Source organism: Saccopteryx bilineata, chromosome 10 (assembly GCF_036850765.1).
Source record: "Saccopteryx bilineata isolate mSacBil1 chromosome 10, mSacBil1_pri_phased_curated, whole genome shotgun sequence".
NCBI lineage: Eukaryota > Metazoa > Chordata > Mammalia > Chiroptera > Emballonuridae > Saccopteryx > Saccopteryx bilineata.
The window spans coordinates 6,158,556-6,176,409 of record NC_089499.1 but is presented as its reverse complement, the minus strand read 5'-3'; the positions used below and the strand labels follow the sequence as shown (position 1 = coordinate 6,176,409).

At 56.1% G+C, this 17,854-nt stretch overlaps 1 protein-coding gene across 1 annotated transcript in view; it reads left to right on the top strand.

Moving 5' to 3' along the window:
- Positions 1 to 17,854, top strand: part of BSN (bassoon presynaptic cytomatrix protein) — an 86,455-nt gene that overhangs the window by 44,117 nt on the left and 24,484 nt on the right. Inside the window, exons 2-3 of the mRNA XM_066246078.1 lie at positions 979 to 1,387; positions 14,567 to 15,451. Coding sequence (XP_066102175.1) covers positions 979 to 1,387; positions 14,567 to 15,451 — 1,294 coding nt within the window. The remainder of the gene's footprint in view (positions 1 to 978; positions 1,388 to 14,566; positions 15,452 to 17,854) is intronic.

Genomic DNA, 17,854 nt, shown 5'->3' with positions numbered 1-17,854 from the left:
GAGACCTTTGTCCCTGTTGTGATGGCATTAAATAGGTATTGGGGTACCTCCCAGACCCATCTCCAGCTGTCTGGAGTCAGCTTCTGAAGGGGACATGTTAGAATGTCACAGACCTGCCAGGGCAGTAGTTCTGAACTTGAGCTATACAGTATTTTGGAATTACCTGGAGAGGAAAAAATATTAATGCTACCACTCTGCTTCCAGAATTTCATGTAATTTGTCTGTGGTTTAGTCTGAGAGTCAAAAATTTAAAACCACCCTAGGTATTTCTAATGTATGGTTTTGGAGCCCTGGTACTCAAAGTATGGTCTGTAGACCATAACAGAGGTATTACCTTAGAGATTCTTTTTATTTTTTATTTTTTATTAAGTGAGAGGCAGAGAGGCCAAGAGACAGACTCCCGCAGGTACTCTGACCAGGATCCATCTGGCAAACCTTCTACAGGAAGATGCTCTGCCCATCTGGGGCTGCTGCTCTGTTGTTCAGCAACTGAGCTTTTTAGCACCTGAGGTGAGGCCATGAAGCCATCCTCAGCACCTGGGGCCAACTTTCTTGAACCATTCAAGCCATGGCTATGGGAGAGGAAGTGGGGGGAGGGGTGGAGAAGCAGATGGCCACTCCTTCTGTGGGCCCTGACTGAGAATCAAACCTGGGTCTTCCAATGCTGCACCTCTGAGCCAACAGGCCAGGGTCACCTTAGAGATTCTTAAAAACGCAGACCCTACCCCAGACTTACTGAACCAGAATCTTTACTTTATCAGGATGTAAGAGGGAACACTCATGATCCTACTATATGGCTGAGGGTTCAAGTGGGAGAAGCTTGTCAGGGTTGAGCATGGGCACAGTCGGCACTCAGCAAATGGCTGTGATAATGCCATTGGGCTGGAGGAGAGGGTGGTGATGGAGCTTGGGAGAAACCCCTGAAGGGGTCTTCTTTAAGAGATGTCTCTAACATAGTCATTTTCAATGTCATTTCAGCGTTTCCAGGAGACTGGACCCCAAGGAGCCCCTGGGTAGCCAGAGAGCACCTTCCCCAACCCCGAAGCAGGCTTCCGCTACTGCTCCTGGCCGTGAGAGCCCCCGGGAGACAAGGGCACGGGGCCCAGCTGGCCAGGAAGCTGATGGCCCCCACAGGACGCTGCAGGCAGACAGCAGGGCGCAGAGATCAGGGCGGTCCCCCTCTGTGTCACCGGACAGAGGCAGCACCCCCACATCACCTTACTCCGTCCCTCAGATTGCCCCCCTTCCCAGCAGTATGCTGTGTCCCATATGTAAGACCTCGGACCTCACGTCAACTCCCAGCCAGCCAAACTTCAACACCTGCACCCAGTGTCACAACAAGGTCTGCAACCAGTGTGGGTTCAACCCTAACCCTCACCTCACCCAGGTAACCACCTGTGCGCCGCTCCCCAGCCTGCCTTCCACCCTGCCCCCTGGTTCCATTCCTCTCTGTCACCCACTGCCTTTTCCTCTCATTTCCCTTGGCCACCAGCCGCTGGGTCTTCTGGGGGTTATATTCTGGCTCCAGACGTGGCAGCGGAGGACAAGGTTTGGCCCCAGGTCTCCTGAGGGATTCCTGTACTTCCTGAAGGCTTGGGCCATTCCAGAGCAGAAGATGCTTTCTTACCTGGTCCAAGTTTGACCTGGAAAAATGGTGTTGAGAGGACCAAAGACAGTCTTATGGACAACTCTTCCCAATAGGTACTATTTGAATAGGGCCCTAGGCCAGCCTCTCTCCCTGGCAGTGGGGTCCTAGAGGAAGAGCAAGGTGTCTGGAGAGGTAGGAATGCCTCCCACCCCACATCCAGGAAGCTCCTCCCTTGGGATCCTGTTTGTCTGTGAGCTGGGGCAGAGCAGCAGCCCATCCCCAGAGAAACAACGCAATAGAGACCCAAGTTGGGGGCCAAGCACTGACAGTGTGGGTGACAGTGTCCTACACTCACCAAGTGGCCACTTGAGGGCCCTTTCGTGAGTGTGGCTTCTTTTCTGCACCCGAGGACCCTGGGTCTACAGCCTCACACTGGCTTTGTTCAGAATGTTTTGCATTGCGCTAGGACACTCAGCCAAGCCCCTGGAGGCTCTCTGGTGACCTGGAGCCTGGCTGCGCCAATGTACTCACTGAGCTGGGGCCATGCCTTTGAGATGAACTGAGTGGGTTTGCTGGCTTCCTTGCTCTCCTCCAGGGTAACCCATAGAAGTCTCTGGTTCTCCCCTCCAGGGCTCTGCCTTTGGGCAGGACGGAGAGTGTCTGACTGCAGGCACAGGCCTGTCCGCCTCTGGAACTATCACAGCAGGAGCCATTTGGACCACATGGGTGGGGGAGGAGTGAGAATAACTGTTCACAGGTCAGGGTCTATTTGTGACATGAAGTGCTGTGGGTGTGGGATGTGTGGTGTGCGAGAGGTAAGTGTGAGATTCTGAGGAAGGAGCTGCCAGTGTGGGGAGATGACTCAGTGCGTTTGGAGTCGTTCCTGGAGCGTGGGGGCTTCCTGAGGAGGCGTGCACACTCGTGATGGTTACATCTGGGACTAGAAACGGCCCAGCTCGGCCCTGACTGTTAGGTAAGTGTTTGCTCCTCAGTATTTAGGGCAGTGTGGTTAGGCCAGGGCAGCTCACCGCGGTTCTTTGCCAGTGAGAAGCCGGAGCACCTGGCCTCGCCAGAGCTGAGGCTCGGCAGCAGGGATGGGAGAGGCCACTCCACGTGTCCCCCCTTGTGCTGGCCTGTTCTTTGGGTCCCGCCACCCTGAGATGCTCACTCAAGCTGCAGGCCCTGAACAACTTGGGTTGGGCTGGGCAGCGATCAAGGGAGAGCCCCGCACGGTGGCACTGTTTTTCTGGTGGGCATCCCAGTCCTTACCACATAGTGGACTCCTCCAAACCCAGGATCTTCAGCACGGTAGGAAGGGAGCCAGCCTTCGAGTGTGCCTGGAAAAACAGCAGAGTGGGAGGACCCTGGCGACACTCAGCCCATCTGCCTCGCTGCTGGGAGGAAGCCGCGGCCTGGGGCCAGGAGCAGAGAGAGGGGCCCGGAACTTACTGCAGATGCTCCCTGCTTAGAGGAGAGCAGGCCTCCTGGCACTTCACGCTGGTGCAGGGCTAGGGAAATGCAATGGCTCTTTGCAGCGAGCTTCTCAGGGCCTTCAGCATCCGAAGGGCAGTGCCGAGCTCCACGGCAGGCTGTGCTGCAGCCTCTCCCAGACTTGCTCCCACAGAACACGGGGTTGCTGTCCCACAGCAACCGGCACCCCGGTGGGGAAATGCGGCCCTAACTCTTCCCCCTGGCGGGTTCCCCTTTCTGCTGGGGGCCCAAGACAGAACCTTTTCTTCTCCATGGTGGGTTTTCAGCCATGTTCCTGTCAAGGAAAAAGAACCTTCGGCACACTTTCCTGAGGGGTTGGAAGAGCCTAATTCTTGACTCAGAACAGGTACCTTTTGTCACTTAGCTAAAAGCAGATTGACCTCCCCGGTCATGCTTGAGAAAATGAGAAAACCAGGTGGCAGGCTTTGCTGATAGATCCACCCAGCCCAGACTGCACCTGGTGTGAGCACCTCTAACGTGGCATCCTGAGGGCCGCCGCCGGGGATGAGAGGTTGTACCTAAGACGACTGGTGTGGTAATGCCGAGTCCTGGCAGACAGGATTGGCAGCCTGGGTTCTGCATCTGGCCTGAAGGTCACGGGAGCCTCCTCATTAGGGCACGCCAGCAGGATGCATTGCTTCTCAGCTTCCCACTGACAGAGGGAGGAATATAGCACTCCTGGGGAGGGACGAGAGACACACAAGTACCTGGCAGGGCGTGTGGCCTCTCTGAGACTGTCAGTGACCCTGCTCTTGGATCTTTGGAGCTGTGAAAAGTGGGACTGTCATGTGGGCCACAAGTAGAGAATCACTGTCTGGTTTGTAACTCAAGTTGCGGCATGGATTAGGGGTGTGACAGAACTGCTGTGCTGAATGTCTCTGTGGGGACAGTGAGCAGAGAGGAGGGGAGAGACTGGCACCACTGGGCCGATGGTCACCAGGACTCAGTGTTGCTGTTTTTCCGTCTCACGACATCTGTCAAGGTCTTTTACTTTAGCTGGGTCCCGTGGGACTAGCAGCCCAGGTCTGGAGATGAGACTTGCGTACAGGTGGAATAGTCAGCCCCCTCTGGAGAGTGGGCTGTGAGATCTGGAACCACTGCTTTTCCAGCCAGTAGACCCGAGCTTCCTTGTCAGCCCTGGGGCCGTCGACGGGCACTGCACACACAGATGTGGCGCCTGCTGTTCTGCCTGTGCTCAGGTTGGCCAGCTCTCACGGCTGTGAGACCTTGACAGGAAGTATCTGCGCATTCACTCTGCTAGGTTTCCGAGTGCCCGGAGCACACTGCGGCTGCGTGGAAGTTGGGAAGGAGCTCAGAGCACCCTCTGTTTATGGAGGAGATGACCAAGTCTTGGGAAGTCTTGGCTTCTTCTGGGTCATTCTGGAGCAAAAGAGCTAGAGACTCAGAACTAGTGGCTAGGTCTTTTGTCCTCCCTAAGGTGGCCCAGCCCTCTTTCCCATCCACAGTCAGTTTTTGCTCAGGCCGAGGATGGTGCAGAACAAGCAGGGCTCTCTGCCCCTCATCATGGGAGAGGTCATTTCTTCCTGAGGTTTTCCAGTCCTGAAGCTTGGGGTAAATAATTTAACCTGTTCGAAATCATGGCAAAAGACTGGTTCCTTTATGGGGTCTGAACTTTTCTCAATACCCACAAGAGGATATCCCTGTGAGAATGTGCTGACTAGGAGGCTAGAGGTGTTAGCATTAAAGCCCATTCAGTGCCGTGATGGGGGCGGAGAGCAGGAAGGCAGAGCTGGGGTGAGCAGTGGGGATGGGAGTGATAATGGGCTGGAGAACATGGGCACTGGCCCGTAGCAGGCATTGCCCGTCTCTGCCAGCCCTCTTAGAGGCCTCCCTGCCCTGTCAGAGCAGCCCCAGCGGCACATCCTGGCCTGGACTCCTCCAGATGTGAGTCTGTTCATTCCTCCCCACCTCCCTCGCTGTAGTCAGAATCACCTATAAGCCCTTCTAAGAAAACTATGGAAGAGTAAGCGTGTCCTTTCCTTGCCTGTTCTATCCAAGGTCTAGACTCTGCTGAGACCAAGCCAGGGATGTTTGATCCACTGTGCTCCCACCCCCCACCCCCCATTGGCAAACCTTGGACTTAGGCACTTACCCGGGGTGGGTGGTATGGAGAAGGGAGGGAGGCGTTGCAGTGGCCACAGTCCTCTTCTCCTGCCTGCATCCCACTCCTCTCCAGCATGCGCTGGGGCACCAGACGGCCCGGGGGTGGTGCTGCGAGTGTGGCGCAGATCCTGTCACTGCAGCCACCAGCCTTGTTCCCTTTCCTCTGCTCCTCCGGGCTGCACTGCTGCCTAGGCCCGTGAGGACTGAGGAGCAGCTGTTAGAAAGCAGGGATCAGTAGTGGGTTGAGGAGAGGCAAAGGTGTCCCCCTCTTTCCTGAGCCCTGGGGGAGGTGACATCTGCACATGTGTCCAGCCTTCCCCTCTCCACCTCCAAACAAAATGGAAGTGGGTGTCCAGGGGGCAGGCCCTTCGAAAGGCCTTTCTCCCACCATATGTCTCGTCCTTGGGCAGTTTGCCTTGCAGTCGGCACTTTGACCCAAACAATCTCCAAGTCAGTAGGGTCGCACCCTCAAACTTCAGCCAGCCCTGCTGCCCGTCCATGGTCCCAGGAGACAGGACTCTCAACCTTCTCGTGAGGACTACTTTGGGGTGGAGGCCAGAGCCCCTGGGGACAGGCGGAAGAGGGAACTGTGTGGGAGTGGATGTTGGCCCACGACGGGCTTCCAGGCACGAGACAGTAACTTCTAGCTGTGAAAGAGAGCTGCAAAGCATGAACGTAAAAATAGTTCATAACAGAAAATATGAAATTTTATTCCTAAAACTCCTGCTTTTCTAGGTGCAGGCCAAAGAAACAATGAAAACAGAATCAAATAAAATGGCAGCAAAAGGAGAAATAAGTGGAGTGGGACCAGGGATAAGGGACGCGGGGGAGAGGCAGGAAAGGGAGCGACAGAGAAGCAGAGAGGCAGAGCTTGGTGGGGGAGCCGTGGCTGGCCGGCGCCCTGTTGGCTCTGCTGTTTCTGTTATCTGTTTAGCTCAGGCTTTGGCCTGGGCAGGCCCCCTCCTCTCCACTCAGTCACAGTGTTGCCCTCAGCCTTCTTTTCAACATTTCCTCCCTCCATAACTGCTTTTTGGGCCCTTATCGTAAGCCGGGAACGGGCCTTGGTTCTGGAGAATCAGGTGGAGCTGAAGCAGACGTGTTGCTAACTAAGCCCCTGAGGCCAGTGGGAGAGGCAGCCCTGCTACGAACAACCACACACACAGACACGTATTCGTTCCTGGGGGTCACGGCTGTGGAGGACCAGGGGGAAGGCTGGTGGAGAGGTCGGTGCTTGGTGTGTGTGTGTGGACTCTACAAGGAGGAGAAATCAGGCCGCAGAATGTTAGACTGCAGCTGGGCAGGAGACTGGTGGAGGCAGGAGAGGCCCGAGGGGAAGTGCGTGGCCCATGCGAGGGCTTGGGAGCACATGTCCGAAGTGGCTGGGTGCCATGGCAAGGACCAGAGGGCGTGCTGATCAGGCTGGCATCTCTAGATGTGATTTCAAGGGTTTGGGCAGGTGGCAGTGGGAAGGTCAGATAGATGTGCATTGAAATTTTCTCTTTGGAAATAGACAATGGTGATGGTTATACATTACAAATGTACATAATGCCACTGAATTGTAGAATTAAAAATGATTAAAGTGGCAAGTTTTACATTATGTTTCTCTCTTTATAGAAAGATATATATATATATATAGGCCTGACCTGTGGTGGCACAGTGGATAAAGCGTCAACCTGGAATGCTGAGGCCGCCGATTCGAAACCCTGGGCTTGCCTGGTCAAGGCACATATGGGAGTTGATGCTTCCTGCTTCTACCCCCTTCTCTCTCTTCCTCTCTCTCTCTTCTTATCTCTAAAATGAATAAATAAAATCTAAAAAGAAAAAAAAATATATATATGTAGAGAGAAACATAATGTAAACACATATATATCTAGCTAGATATAGAGAGATACATAAAACAACACCCACCGCCCCTCTGGCTGCTGAGTGAAGAACAGCCCATGGGGGCGGGTGGGTGGGTTCCGGCCGCAGGCTGGGGCTGGGGGGGTGGTGACAGGAGTGAAGAGCCACAACAGATTCCTGGTGTATTTTGGAGGCTAAACAGACAGGTTTTGGAAATGTACTGGACGTACGGTAGGGGATAGAGAAGAACTTTTCTGTTTGGGTCATGTCAAGTTGGAAGTGCCCGTGAGTCCCCAAGTGGAGTCCAGCAGGCTGACAAATCTAAGAGCCTGACGTGCAGCAGACAGGTTGGGGCTGGAGACCTCTGAGAGCCACAGGCATATGCTGGTATCAATGTACTTCCCACTAAAGACACTTCAGCAAGCACATCATTAACTAGAGATCAGTATTTATTTCAGTTTTTCTTTTAAAAAAATATAATTTACATGAATGAAAAGTACAAAGCTTAAGTGTACCATTCAGTGCGCTTTGATGAAAGCTTGCACCTGTGCCGTCCAAACCTCTCTCTCAAAATGGACAGTATCCCCATGACCACATTAAGTTCTTTCGGGCCCTATTCCTGTTCTTCCTTGCCTTCCGCCAGACACAAGTGCTGCTCTGGTTCTTATCCACCGTAGATGAGTTTTGCCTATGCCCAAACTTCATACAGATGAACCCTACATAATGTAGGAAAGACCTCTTTCACTCGACCCAGTGTGGTCTGAGGCTCATCCGTGGGGCAGCTCCTGAGGAGCCTGGCCGAGAGGGAGAGGAGAGCACAGGCAGGAGCTGGGGAGCTGTGTGGGCAGGGAGCATTTCTGAGGAGCAGGAGACAATGGCGCTGTCCTGAGAGGAAAGGGATGGATGCCCAGGGGTGTGGGAGACAGGGTGTGGTTGAAGAGGCGGGGCCCCCGGAGACGCAGGTCTGGATCCTGAATGTGGAGGGGACATCCTGTCATGTGGCTCCTCTTTATGATTGGAAGTAGAAGCAGGACCATCATTTGAGCCAGAAAGTAAGGAAGGAGATAGGAGAAATGGGACCAGCCATTGTGGAGAAAAGCTTTCTGGAGAGATGGGGTGAGTTAACTAGGCCACTGTGGGAGCCCAGGAGAGGTGGGACATAAGTTAACTTACTGTGGAGCTCGTGTGCCTCATGCCCATTCAGACGCTCGCCTGGAGGCCTGGAGAAAAAGGGAGGCAGTTGGGTCTAGTTCTGAAGCAGACATGGGCCAGGAGAGCACACACATGCAGCAGAGTGGCTGGAATGACGGACCAGGTTTAGCTGGTGAGAAGAGAAATGAGGGCAGAGGGCCCATGGACAGACAAAGCAGAGGCTCAGTGGGAGGGGTCTCCACGCGGGGAGGCCGGGAGGGGACCTAGACGGTTGGAGGACAGGTGCAGAGCGATTCTGGAGGAGACCCAATTTAGAGTGATGGCGAGTTTGCCTGACCAGGCGGTGGCGCAGTGGATAAAGCATCGGACTGGGATGTGGAAGGACCCAGGTTTGAGACCCCGAGATCGCCAGCTTGAGCACGGGCTCATCTGGTTTGAGCAAGGCTCACCAGCTTGAACCCAAGGTCGCTGGCTCCAGCAAGGGGTTACTCGGTCTGCTGAAGGCCCTCGGTCAAGGCACATATGAGAAAGCAATCAATGAACAACTAAGGTGTCACAACGTGCAACGAAAAACTAATGATTGATGCTTCTCATGTCTCGTTCCTGTCTGTCTGTCCCTGTCTATCCCTCTCTCTGACTCTCTTTCTCTGTGTCTCTGTAAAATAAAAAAATAAAAAAGAGTGATGGCGAGTTTGAGGGTGACACTGAAGAATAGAGATTCCAGGTGGGAGAAGAGTGGTGAAGCCAAGGGCTGAGCCCCAAGGGTCCCAGAGATTCTAAAGAGAATCGTCACATTCTGAAGTCCAGGGAGTGCAGCTGCTGGAAAGGAATGTGCAGGACAGGGTCAGGGGAGAGGCCCTGGTCACGGGCAGGAGATTTTACCGTGGATGGGCGCAGTGAATGGGCCTGAAGGGAGGGGGCTGGCTAGGGCACAGTCAGAGGGTCTGTTCCCTTCATGGGGCTCCAGGCCCGTGAGGCCCTCTAGCCTGCACTCCTCAAAGCCCAGTCTCAGCTGCTGGGCAGGTCTCCAGGGCCTCCCATAGGGTCTTGGTCTGAACAGACTGGCCCAGGCCTCCCCCGTGGGCCTCCCTCTGTAGGCCAGGCTGTGCGGGTCCAGCTACAGATAAATGTGCTCTGCACGATGGGACCCTGGTGCCTGCTCTGAGCCTGAGACCAGCCAGCTGACAGGACGCAGATTGTTAGTAGCCTTGGGAAGCTGGACACTGGATGGGGCCTGACTCACTCTGCCTGCTTGTCCAGGGGCCACGGTGGGGTACGTGCTTCCTCCTGCCCAGGCCTGGCTAGTGACTCACGAGCCTGAAGAGCATGGAGTCACACTGGCTGGTGGGGCCCTCCCAGGAACCGCTGGATTTGGCACCAGCAGGAAGGGCTCATTTATGAGCTGTTTCTGTGATGTTTCAACTTGTACCAAAATGGAAAAAAGCATGAATGCGGCATCAGGCACGACGTCAGTGCAGAGTGATTGGACAAAAGGAACGCCTGCTCTCCCGGGGAGGGCTGGGCCTCAGGCAAGCACTGCTCTCTGCAGGAAGGAAGCCTCAGCGCTGTCTGCAGCACCCTTCCTCGCTGCGGGGGAGGGAGGAGGGGCGTCCTACCTACCAGGAAGAGAGCCTGTCACTGCCAGGGCCCCCAGAGCTTCCTGGCAGCCGTGGAGGTGGCAGTGAGGCAGGCACCACCCCAGAGTAGAAGCAGGTACCCTGGGCAGCATCCTTTGGGAGCAGACATGGAAAGCAAAGCACAGCCTCACCCTCTGAGGTTAAAGCACGGGTGACAAGCTTCAGTGTCACCAGTGTCCTTGTGGGGGAGATGCAGAAGCCCCTCCTGAGGACTGCCCCCACTCCCCTTCCTGCTCCAGAGCCCAGTGCAGTGAGCAGCCAGGAGTGGGTTCTGCAGGCCGATCACAACTGGCTGCTCAATCCACGTGCGGTTCAGGGAACCCCCAGCCTGTCCCTGGGCCTCCGGAGGACAGTGCCACCCTAGCTGCCCTTCTGCGTTGAACAATCCAAGTAAGGGAGCAGCTGAGAAAGGCTGTTCTTAGGGAGAAAGTCCCTCCAGAGCCACAGAGCCCACAAGGCCCTGCCTTTCTGAATCCCCGGCAGGCTCCTGGCCGAGCGGGCAGTGGCTCCCGATGGGAAGCCATTTTCCAGTAGCTTCTGCTTCCCCCACCCCAAACCACCTTTTGGCCAGCACACCGCCCTAAGCCTTCTCACCCTGCGGCTGCCCAGGCCCCTGCTGGGCTGAGGTGCGTGGGTGTCCATGGAGGCCCCGCCAGCCCTCTAAGATGGTAGGACGACTTCCTTGCTGGCAAGAAGTGTCAGCTTGACAAGGTAGCCTTGGGATGTCCCCTTAGTTCCACCTCTGGCTCTTAGGACATGAGGTCTGTGGCTGGCGACCTGCCCATCTCCTGGCCATGTGCCAGGTCAGGTTCATGGACAGCAGGACCTGCAAGAGGTTTCTTGTCACACTAGAAGGCTGTTTTCTCTCATTCTGATGGGCAGCTGCGTGGAGGATGCCAAGGAGTCACAGGCACTATGTGCAGGAATAAAGACTCATTGCTGCTGGTCCCAGGGCCAGGAGAGTCTGCCACAGGCCTGGCCTGGTAGACCCAGCCTAGGTGGGCAGGGGACTGGGGTGTGCAGCCATCTCTCTCCCTGCCCAGTGTATCCTTCACCCCCCTGACAGAGGGGTGAGGACTTCGAGTATGGAGGAAGAGGCCGAGGATAAGCCTGTCCCAGCAAGCTCCTGGTGATCTGTGGGGGAGGCAGAAAGGGATGTCTTGCTGGGTTCAGAGAGCCCTCCAAGCCAGTATCCTGCCTGGGCCTTAACCTAGGAGGGGCTGGAAGAGGGTGTGATCAAGGCTCCACGGTGTCTGGAAGAGGCTGGATAGAAATAGCAGCACCCATCTGGGTGATGAGTCACCGAGGGCCACTTCAGCCCTTTCTTGGAAAGGTTCTATTTTAGGTGAGATGCCTGTTGGCAGCCCACTTGACGGGGCTGAATAAGGGAAGGTTCTGGTGGTGAGTGCTGGAGTTTTAGCACATGGCCCTCCCCTTGTTCAACCCTGCCCAGAATCCAAAGCAGGATCACCCTGAAGTCCCAGGATAAGAAGCCTTACCTACCAGATCCCTCTTCTCAGGAAGTCCTGCCTCATGCCATGCCACAGCCGGCAGGTGCAGGGCAGAGATGGATGGGCCTTGGGCATGGACTGGCACCCACTATAGGAACTGAGTGTGTAGCTGCCGCACTGGGCCTTCCCTCAGGAGAGTAACCCCTTTCCAGGGTACCTCTGACGGTGAGCAGAGAAAGCTTATCCTTGGGAGCTTCCACTTTGGTGGGAACAAGCCTCCCCCCTGCCCCCAATAATGACCTTTCTAAAGGGGTTTTTGGATCAAGTCCCAGGGACACAAATTTTCTCTGTGACTTTCTTCGTCTAAATGTAGACAAAGCTTCCTTGGGTTTTAAACACTTTGGGGTGAGTTAACAGTTCCCAGCTGGGGGTGTCACCACTATCCTTGGTTTGTAGGGCTGGGTTTGGTCTTTGATGGCTCAGCCAGTGTATTTCAGGGCAGCTTTTAAACCCATGAGCTGACCTGCATGAGTGGCCGTAGGAAGAGGCAGGAATGCAGAAGGCACCAGGCCTCAGCCTGCTGCTCACAAGCCTGGCAAGGCGGCTGGGCCCATCTGGCCAGCAATACCACTTCCTCGCTGTGCGAGCACAAGAACACGTCACTAAATCCTGTCAGAACTTGGTTTTCTGTACTGTGAAGACAAAGGAGAAGATGCCTACGAGCATGTCCTGTGTGGTGCTGGATACAAGGGAGTGCTCACCAAAGTAGTTTCTCCTCCCTCCACTCTTGGTGCCACTCTTGGGCTGCTGGGCAGGTCGGCTGAGCCCAGCTCTTCCCCCCCACCCCCAGCAGGCTCCTGGCTGAGCAGGCAGTGGCTCCCAATGGGAAGCCATTTTCTGGTAGCTTCCCATCAGGCAAATCAGCCCCAGCACAGTAGTCACAGCCCTATGGCCTCAGGAGAGTAGGGCTGGAGGCACCGCTGAGGGTGGGCAGAGGGGGCTTTCTGCCCCAGGGATCAGACTGGATCTTTCCTAACAGCTGGGCCACTGTGGTGCTTTTAAAGCCTCTGGCTGCAACTACAGACAGAAACAGCTTTGGCCTCCTGCCTCCCCTCGGTTGAGGAGTTGGAAGGAGCGTCCTCATCAAGGCACCAAATCTCCAATCTCATGGCTGCAGTCTTGCGGGAGCTGTGCCCCCATGAGCAGGTTGTCAGGATTAATCTCACAAACAAGCCAATCTGGAGTGATCCCTGATCAGTGCCATGCATTTGCGCAGCCCTGGAAGCCCCTCAACAAGGGCTTATGGAGAAGCAGGAGACACCCAAGGAAACAAATTAGTAGATTACTTTGGGAAAGAATTAGTCCTGTGAAGAAAATAAACTGGGTGCTTAGATACAGACTGCCTGGGGGTACTTTAGATTGTGTGGCCAGGGGAGGGTTCTGATAAGGAAGTGCCACCTGATCTGAGACTGAGGGCTGCGGGAAGAGTCAGTGCAAAGGCCCCATGAAGAAGGAAGCTCAGAGCATCACTTGGCAGGACTGGAGGCCCAGTGTGTCTGGGATGAGACGGCTCCCGGGAGATGACAGGACAGGAGGCCAGTTGGGGTGGGCTGGGGAGCAGCAGGGGGCCTCATGGGCCATGGTGAAGAGTCCCCTTGGAACATGTGTGATGGGAATCCACGAGAGTGTTTGAGCCCGTAAGTATATGCTCTGTCTATATGTGTATTTTTTTTAAATCTATTTTTTTTTTGTGTGTGTGTGTGTGACAGAGAGAGAGAGAGAGAGGGACAGATAGAAACAGACAGGCAGGAAGGGAGAGAGATGAGAAGCATCAATTCTTCGTTGTGGCACCTTAGTTGTTCATTGATTGCTGTCTCATATGTGCCTTGGCTGGGGGCTACAGCAGACTGAGTGACCCCTTGCTCAAGCCAGTGACCTTGAGCTCAAGCTGGTGAGCTTTGCTCAAACTAGATGAGCCTGTGCTTAAGCTGGCGACCTCAAGGTCTCGAACCTGGGTCCTCCACATCCCAGTCTGATGCTTTATCCACTGCTCCACCGCCTGGTCAGGCTATATGTGTATTTTTTTGGAGGAAAAAATACTATTGGCTCATGTAACTGGAAGTCCAAGGGCAGGTGGAAGGCATAGCTGAATCCAGAGAATGGAATGAAGTCGTAGGATCGGCCCCTTTCTCTTTGTCTTGGCTCCACTTCTGTCTGTAAGACTTCCTTCTTAGTCTCTCTGCATGCTGGGAAAGAAGGCTACTGACCTTCCCAAGAACATTCCTCTGACTAGTCATCCAAAAGAAAAGGCCTCTTCTCTGTTTATTTACCACAGAACCCGGCTGGGCTCTGATGGGCCCTGTTTGCACAGTCACAAGCCTGTCCCTGCACCACTAGCTAAACCGCTGATTGGTCCACCTGGAGTCACGCACCCACTTGACTGAGGGAGGGGTTGGTGACAGGAAGAAACTACATGTCTGTCACGTGAAAAGCAGCACATTTTTTTGTTGTTGTTCTGAAGGCACAAAATTACCTCATTTTCTTCAAAAAATGTGTCTTCCTTAAGGAACAAAAAGGGCTCATCCCCTTGTCCTTACATGCCGCTTGCTTGTATTCTGTTGGTCTCACTTATCTGGCTCTCCAGATCCATCACAGCGCTGGCCTCCTCACTAGACTCGGCTTCTCAGGACAGGAATCGCACTTTCCTATTTCCTATGCCTCCCTCTCCAACCCACTTCACTTATTTATTCCTCCTGCAAGTTCTTACGGAATACCTATTGTCCCGGCACTGTTAGGGCGGCCCTCCCTCCACATTCACACTGGCTGCTGCGTGGTAAGGGCCTGCGGGAGCAGCAGAGGAAGTGGACTGGCCCATTGGAGGCTATTGGGGCACCCCACTAGGAGGACAGGGGCATGGGCGGATTGGTGGGGCGGACTGTGGGGTGGAATGATGGACACGGCTCTGAGATGGAGCCAGTGGCCAGTTGGGAGGACTCTTGAGCGGGTGGGCGTGGCAGGCAGTGGGGTGGTGGCTGTGGGGGTGGTAAGGGGAGTATGTGACTGCCTCTGCTCTGCTCCACGTGCCTGGAAGCTCCTGGCCGGCTGGACAGGGCCATTTGCCCTCTCAGCCCTACTCCCTGGCAGCCCAGAAACTCCTGAGCAGGGCTTGGTGCTCCTGCCTGTGCTAGGAGCTGCTCTGGCTGCCGTGGGGCCTGCAATGACCAGTGCCATGCATGCCCCCAGTCCTGGTTGTCCTGCTGACCTCGATGCTTCGTCCTCAGGTGAAGGAGTGGCTCTGTCTGAACTGCCAGATGCAGAGGGCTCTGGGGATGGACATGACCACTGCGCCTCGTTCCAAGAGCCAGCAGCAGCTGCACTCGCCAGTCCTGTCTCCTGCCCACTCCCCAGCCAAACAGCCCTTGGGGAAGCCAGAGCAAGAGGGATCACGGGGCCCAGGGGGACCACAGCCCGGCCCCCGCCAGGCCGAGACAGCCAGGACCACGTCAGCGCTGGGGCCTGCCCAAGCAACCGCCCCTCCAGAGGTGGGGAGGGTTTCTCCTCAACCCCTGCACCCCATCAAGCCTTCCACAGCTGAGCCCAGGCCACCTGTAGGAGAGGCCACGGCCAAAAGTGCCACCACAGTGCCCTCTGGGCCTGGTGCTGCTGAGCAGACCCAGGAGGGCCTCACTGGGAAGCTCTTTGGCCTTGGTGCATCCCTGCTGACCCAGGCGAGTACCCTCATGTCTGTGCAGCCTGAGGCCGACCCCCAGGGCCAGCCTGTCCCCAGCAAGGGGCCACCCAAGATCGTCTTCAGTGATGCCAGCAAGGAGGCTGGCCCAAGACCACTCGGCTCAGGGCCTGGGCCTGGGCCAGCACCTGGAGCCAAAACTGAGCCCCCGACTAGAACAGGTCCTGCATCAGGGCCTGGAGCCCTGGCAAAAACTGGGGGAACAACCGGTCCAAAGCATGGCAAAGCAGAACACCAGGCGGTGTCCAAGGCTACTGCCAAGCCAAAGACCATGCCGAAGGAAAGGGCCGCCTGCCCACTGTGCCAAGCTGAGCTCAACGTGGGCAGCAAGGACCCAGCCAACTACAACACCTGCACCACCTGCAAGCTCCAGGTGTGCACCCTATGTGGCTTCAACCCGACACCCCACCTGGTAGAGGTAAGAGCGTTGCACCAAGCATGCTACCCTGGGCTTGGCGAGGGCCGAGGCCTGGGCCTGGTGGGGGTGGGGGCATGGTGAGAATGGGAACCAGAAGGAGCCACAGCGAGCTGGGTCTGCAGCAGTTGGGGGGCTGCCCCAGCCTTACTAACGCCGCAGAGGGCTGCGCCGTTTTCTGTCCCTGCCCCAGGCCTGTCCTTCCACTCAGAGCCCTAACGGGCACTGTGGGTGGGGTCATGGTTCCCACTGCCTCTGATTGACTGACAAGTGCCGTGAGGCTGGTCCCAGAGGTCACCAGGCTCAGGAGTCCCTTAACTGGCCGCCTCATTCGCTATCATGGGCATGACCCCGATGAATGATGCCAACCTCTTCTGTTCTGGTAGGAAGAGCCTGAGGTCCCCCCTTGCCCTCGGTCTGTGACCCTCACTGGGGGTCGAGGGCTCTTAGGACAGGCTGAGTCCCACTGCCTGGGTCTAGCCCAGCCATGTGGTATCCATCTCCTGTCCCTTTCTGAGGTCGTTGGTTTTGGGGGGTTGATGTTTGTTTATCAAAGCCACAGCCTTTGCTCCTGTTTTCCCCTGGGTGGGCCTGACTTCCTGTAGGGAAGTCTGAGGGGGTGCTGGGGTTGGGGTCTGTCTCTGCAGCCCTGCTCCGGGGGAGGGTGCAGGGCACTGTGTGGAGGGGGGAGAAGGGTGTAGGAGGCAGTGTTCTTCTGATGCTGGGATCCCTGCCTGAGAGGCTCAGATGGTACAACGGTACCCTGGCAGAACTGGACCAGCCCCGGCCCCGGAGCCTGCTCCTGATGACCCTCCCTTGTCTGTTCCACCCTGCTTGGGACCACCCAGTGAGCCCTGCCATGGCTGCCTTGGACACAGCTGCTGTGTCCCTTTCTGTGGCATGTCTTGGGCTCTATGATTGGCTCAATTTGGGCAAGTGGATGTGTCCCCTCCTGTCATGTCAGGAGGTGGCCAAGACAAGGCCCTTCTTATCATAATCAGCCATCTGAGCCCTTGAGACTCCTGGGTGGAGCCATGCATGGCCAGTGGCAGGCAGGGGGATATGGAGTGCAGATCACTGCTGGCCGAGAACGGGACAATGGAGAGGACATACGTGGCCTGTGTGGTACCTGTTCTGACTGACCGTGGGCCAGGCCAGCATGGGAGCCGCCTACTGTGAGGAGGAAGACTGCTGTGGCTGCCATACTTACACCAGGGAAGGCAGGGCAGCCCGCAGGAAGACAAACAATACCCTCAGGTGATGCCCCATGTGGCCCTCTGGTTCCCACACTACCACTGTCCCTAGCCCTCACCGGAGGGCAGCTGGCCTGGCTGACCAGGGAGGGGAGGGGGCACCTAGGGGCTGCCACAGGCCAGAGAGACTCCAGAAGAGGGACTTCCGGGCATTCACTCGCTGCTGGTCGGGTGGGGTGCCCTGACATGGAGGGACTGCTGAGCTGGCCCAGCCTTACTCCCAAGACACCTGCATTTCCTCATTAAGCAGGATACGCACAGGGTGACGGGAAGACTCTCTGTCCAGGCGTATAAACGTTCCTGACAGCTCCTTCCAGTCGCCCCTGGGCGAGGCCAGGGGAAGTGCTGATTCAGCCCAAACAAGTGTCTCAGTCACATGCTGGCTCTGCAGGAGCGTCTGGACTCTGATCTAAACCTCTCATTAGCTGCTTGGCTTTTGCCTTGCTGGACCCTGCAGCTTCAGCCTCTTGATGGCTGGCATTGCCCCGCCCCCCTCTCCGTGTCCTGCTCCACTGCTACCTCCTTGGCCAGGACCACCTTTGCCTCCACTGGATTGATCGGACAGGGTCCACGGGCTTGAGGGCAAAGTTGCTCAGCATCCTGGTCCTAGCTCCTCGCCACCTTGTGCCCTCTGTGTCCCTGCCTCCTGCTCACACAGTCAGAGGGTGGCCCAACGTCCCTTTCACCTTTCTCCTCATGACTCTATTCGTGTTGAGGAGTCGCTGCCTGTTGTGTTGCTATCCGCAGAGAACCCCTGGCTGTTTCCGGGGAAGGTGTGGCTGGGCAGCCATGATGCCCGCATCTGTGGTTCCCACCACAGGAACCAGAAACCGTGCCACCATCCTCCATCAGAGACTCAAGCTGGCTGCCTGGGGTCATCCCTAACTTACTTTCTCTCCCCAGCATCCACTCCATGGACCAAGCCCTGCTGACCCCTTCTCCCCACTGGCACTAAAACCTGGCCTCTCCTCCTCATCCTCATGGCCACAGCCCTAGTCCAAGCCCTTGTCCTTCCTCATTCAGACAATGACTAACACCTGCTCTCGGCTCTGCTCGCCCTGGGTCTTGCAAGAGGCTGGTGGGAAGGGGCTGGTGCTTGCCGTATCTGCGCTTCCCCTCCCACCAACGTTGTTGCTTTTCTTCGCTGAGGCCC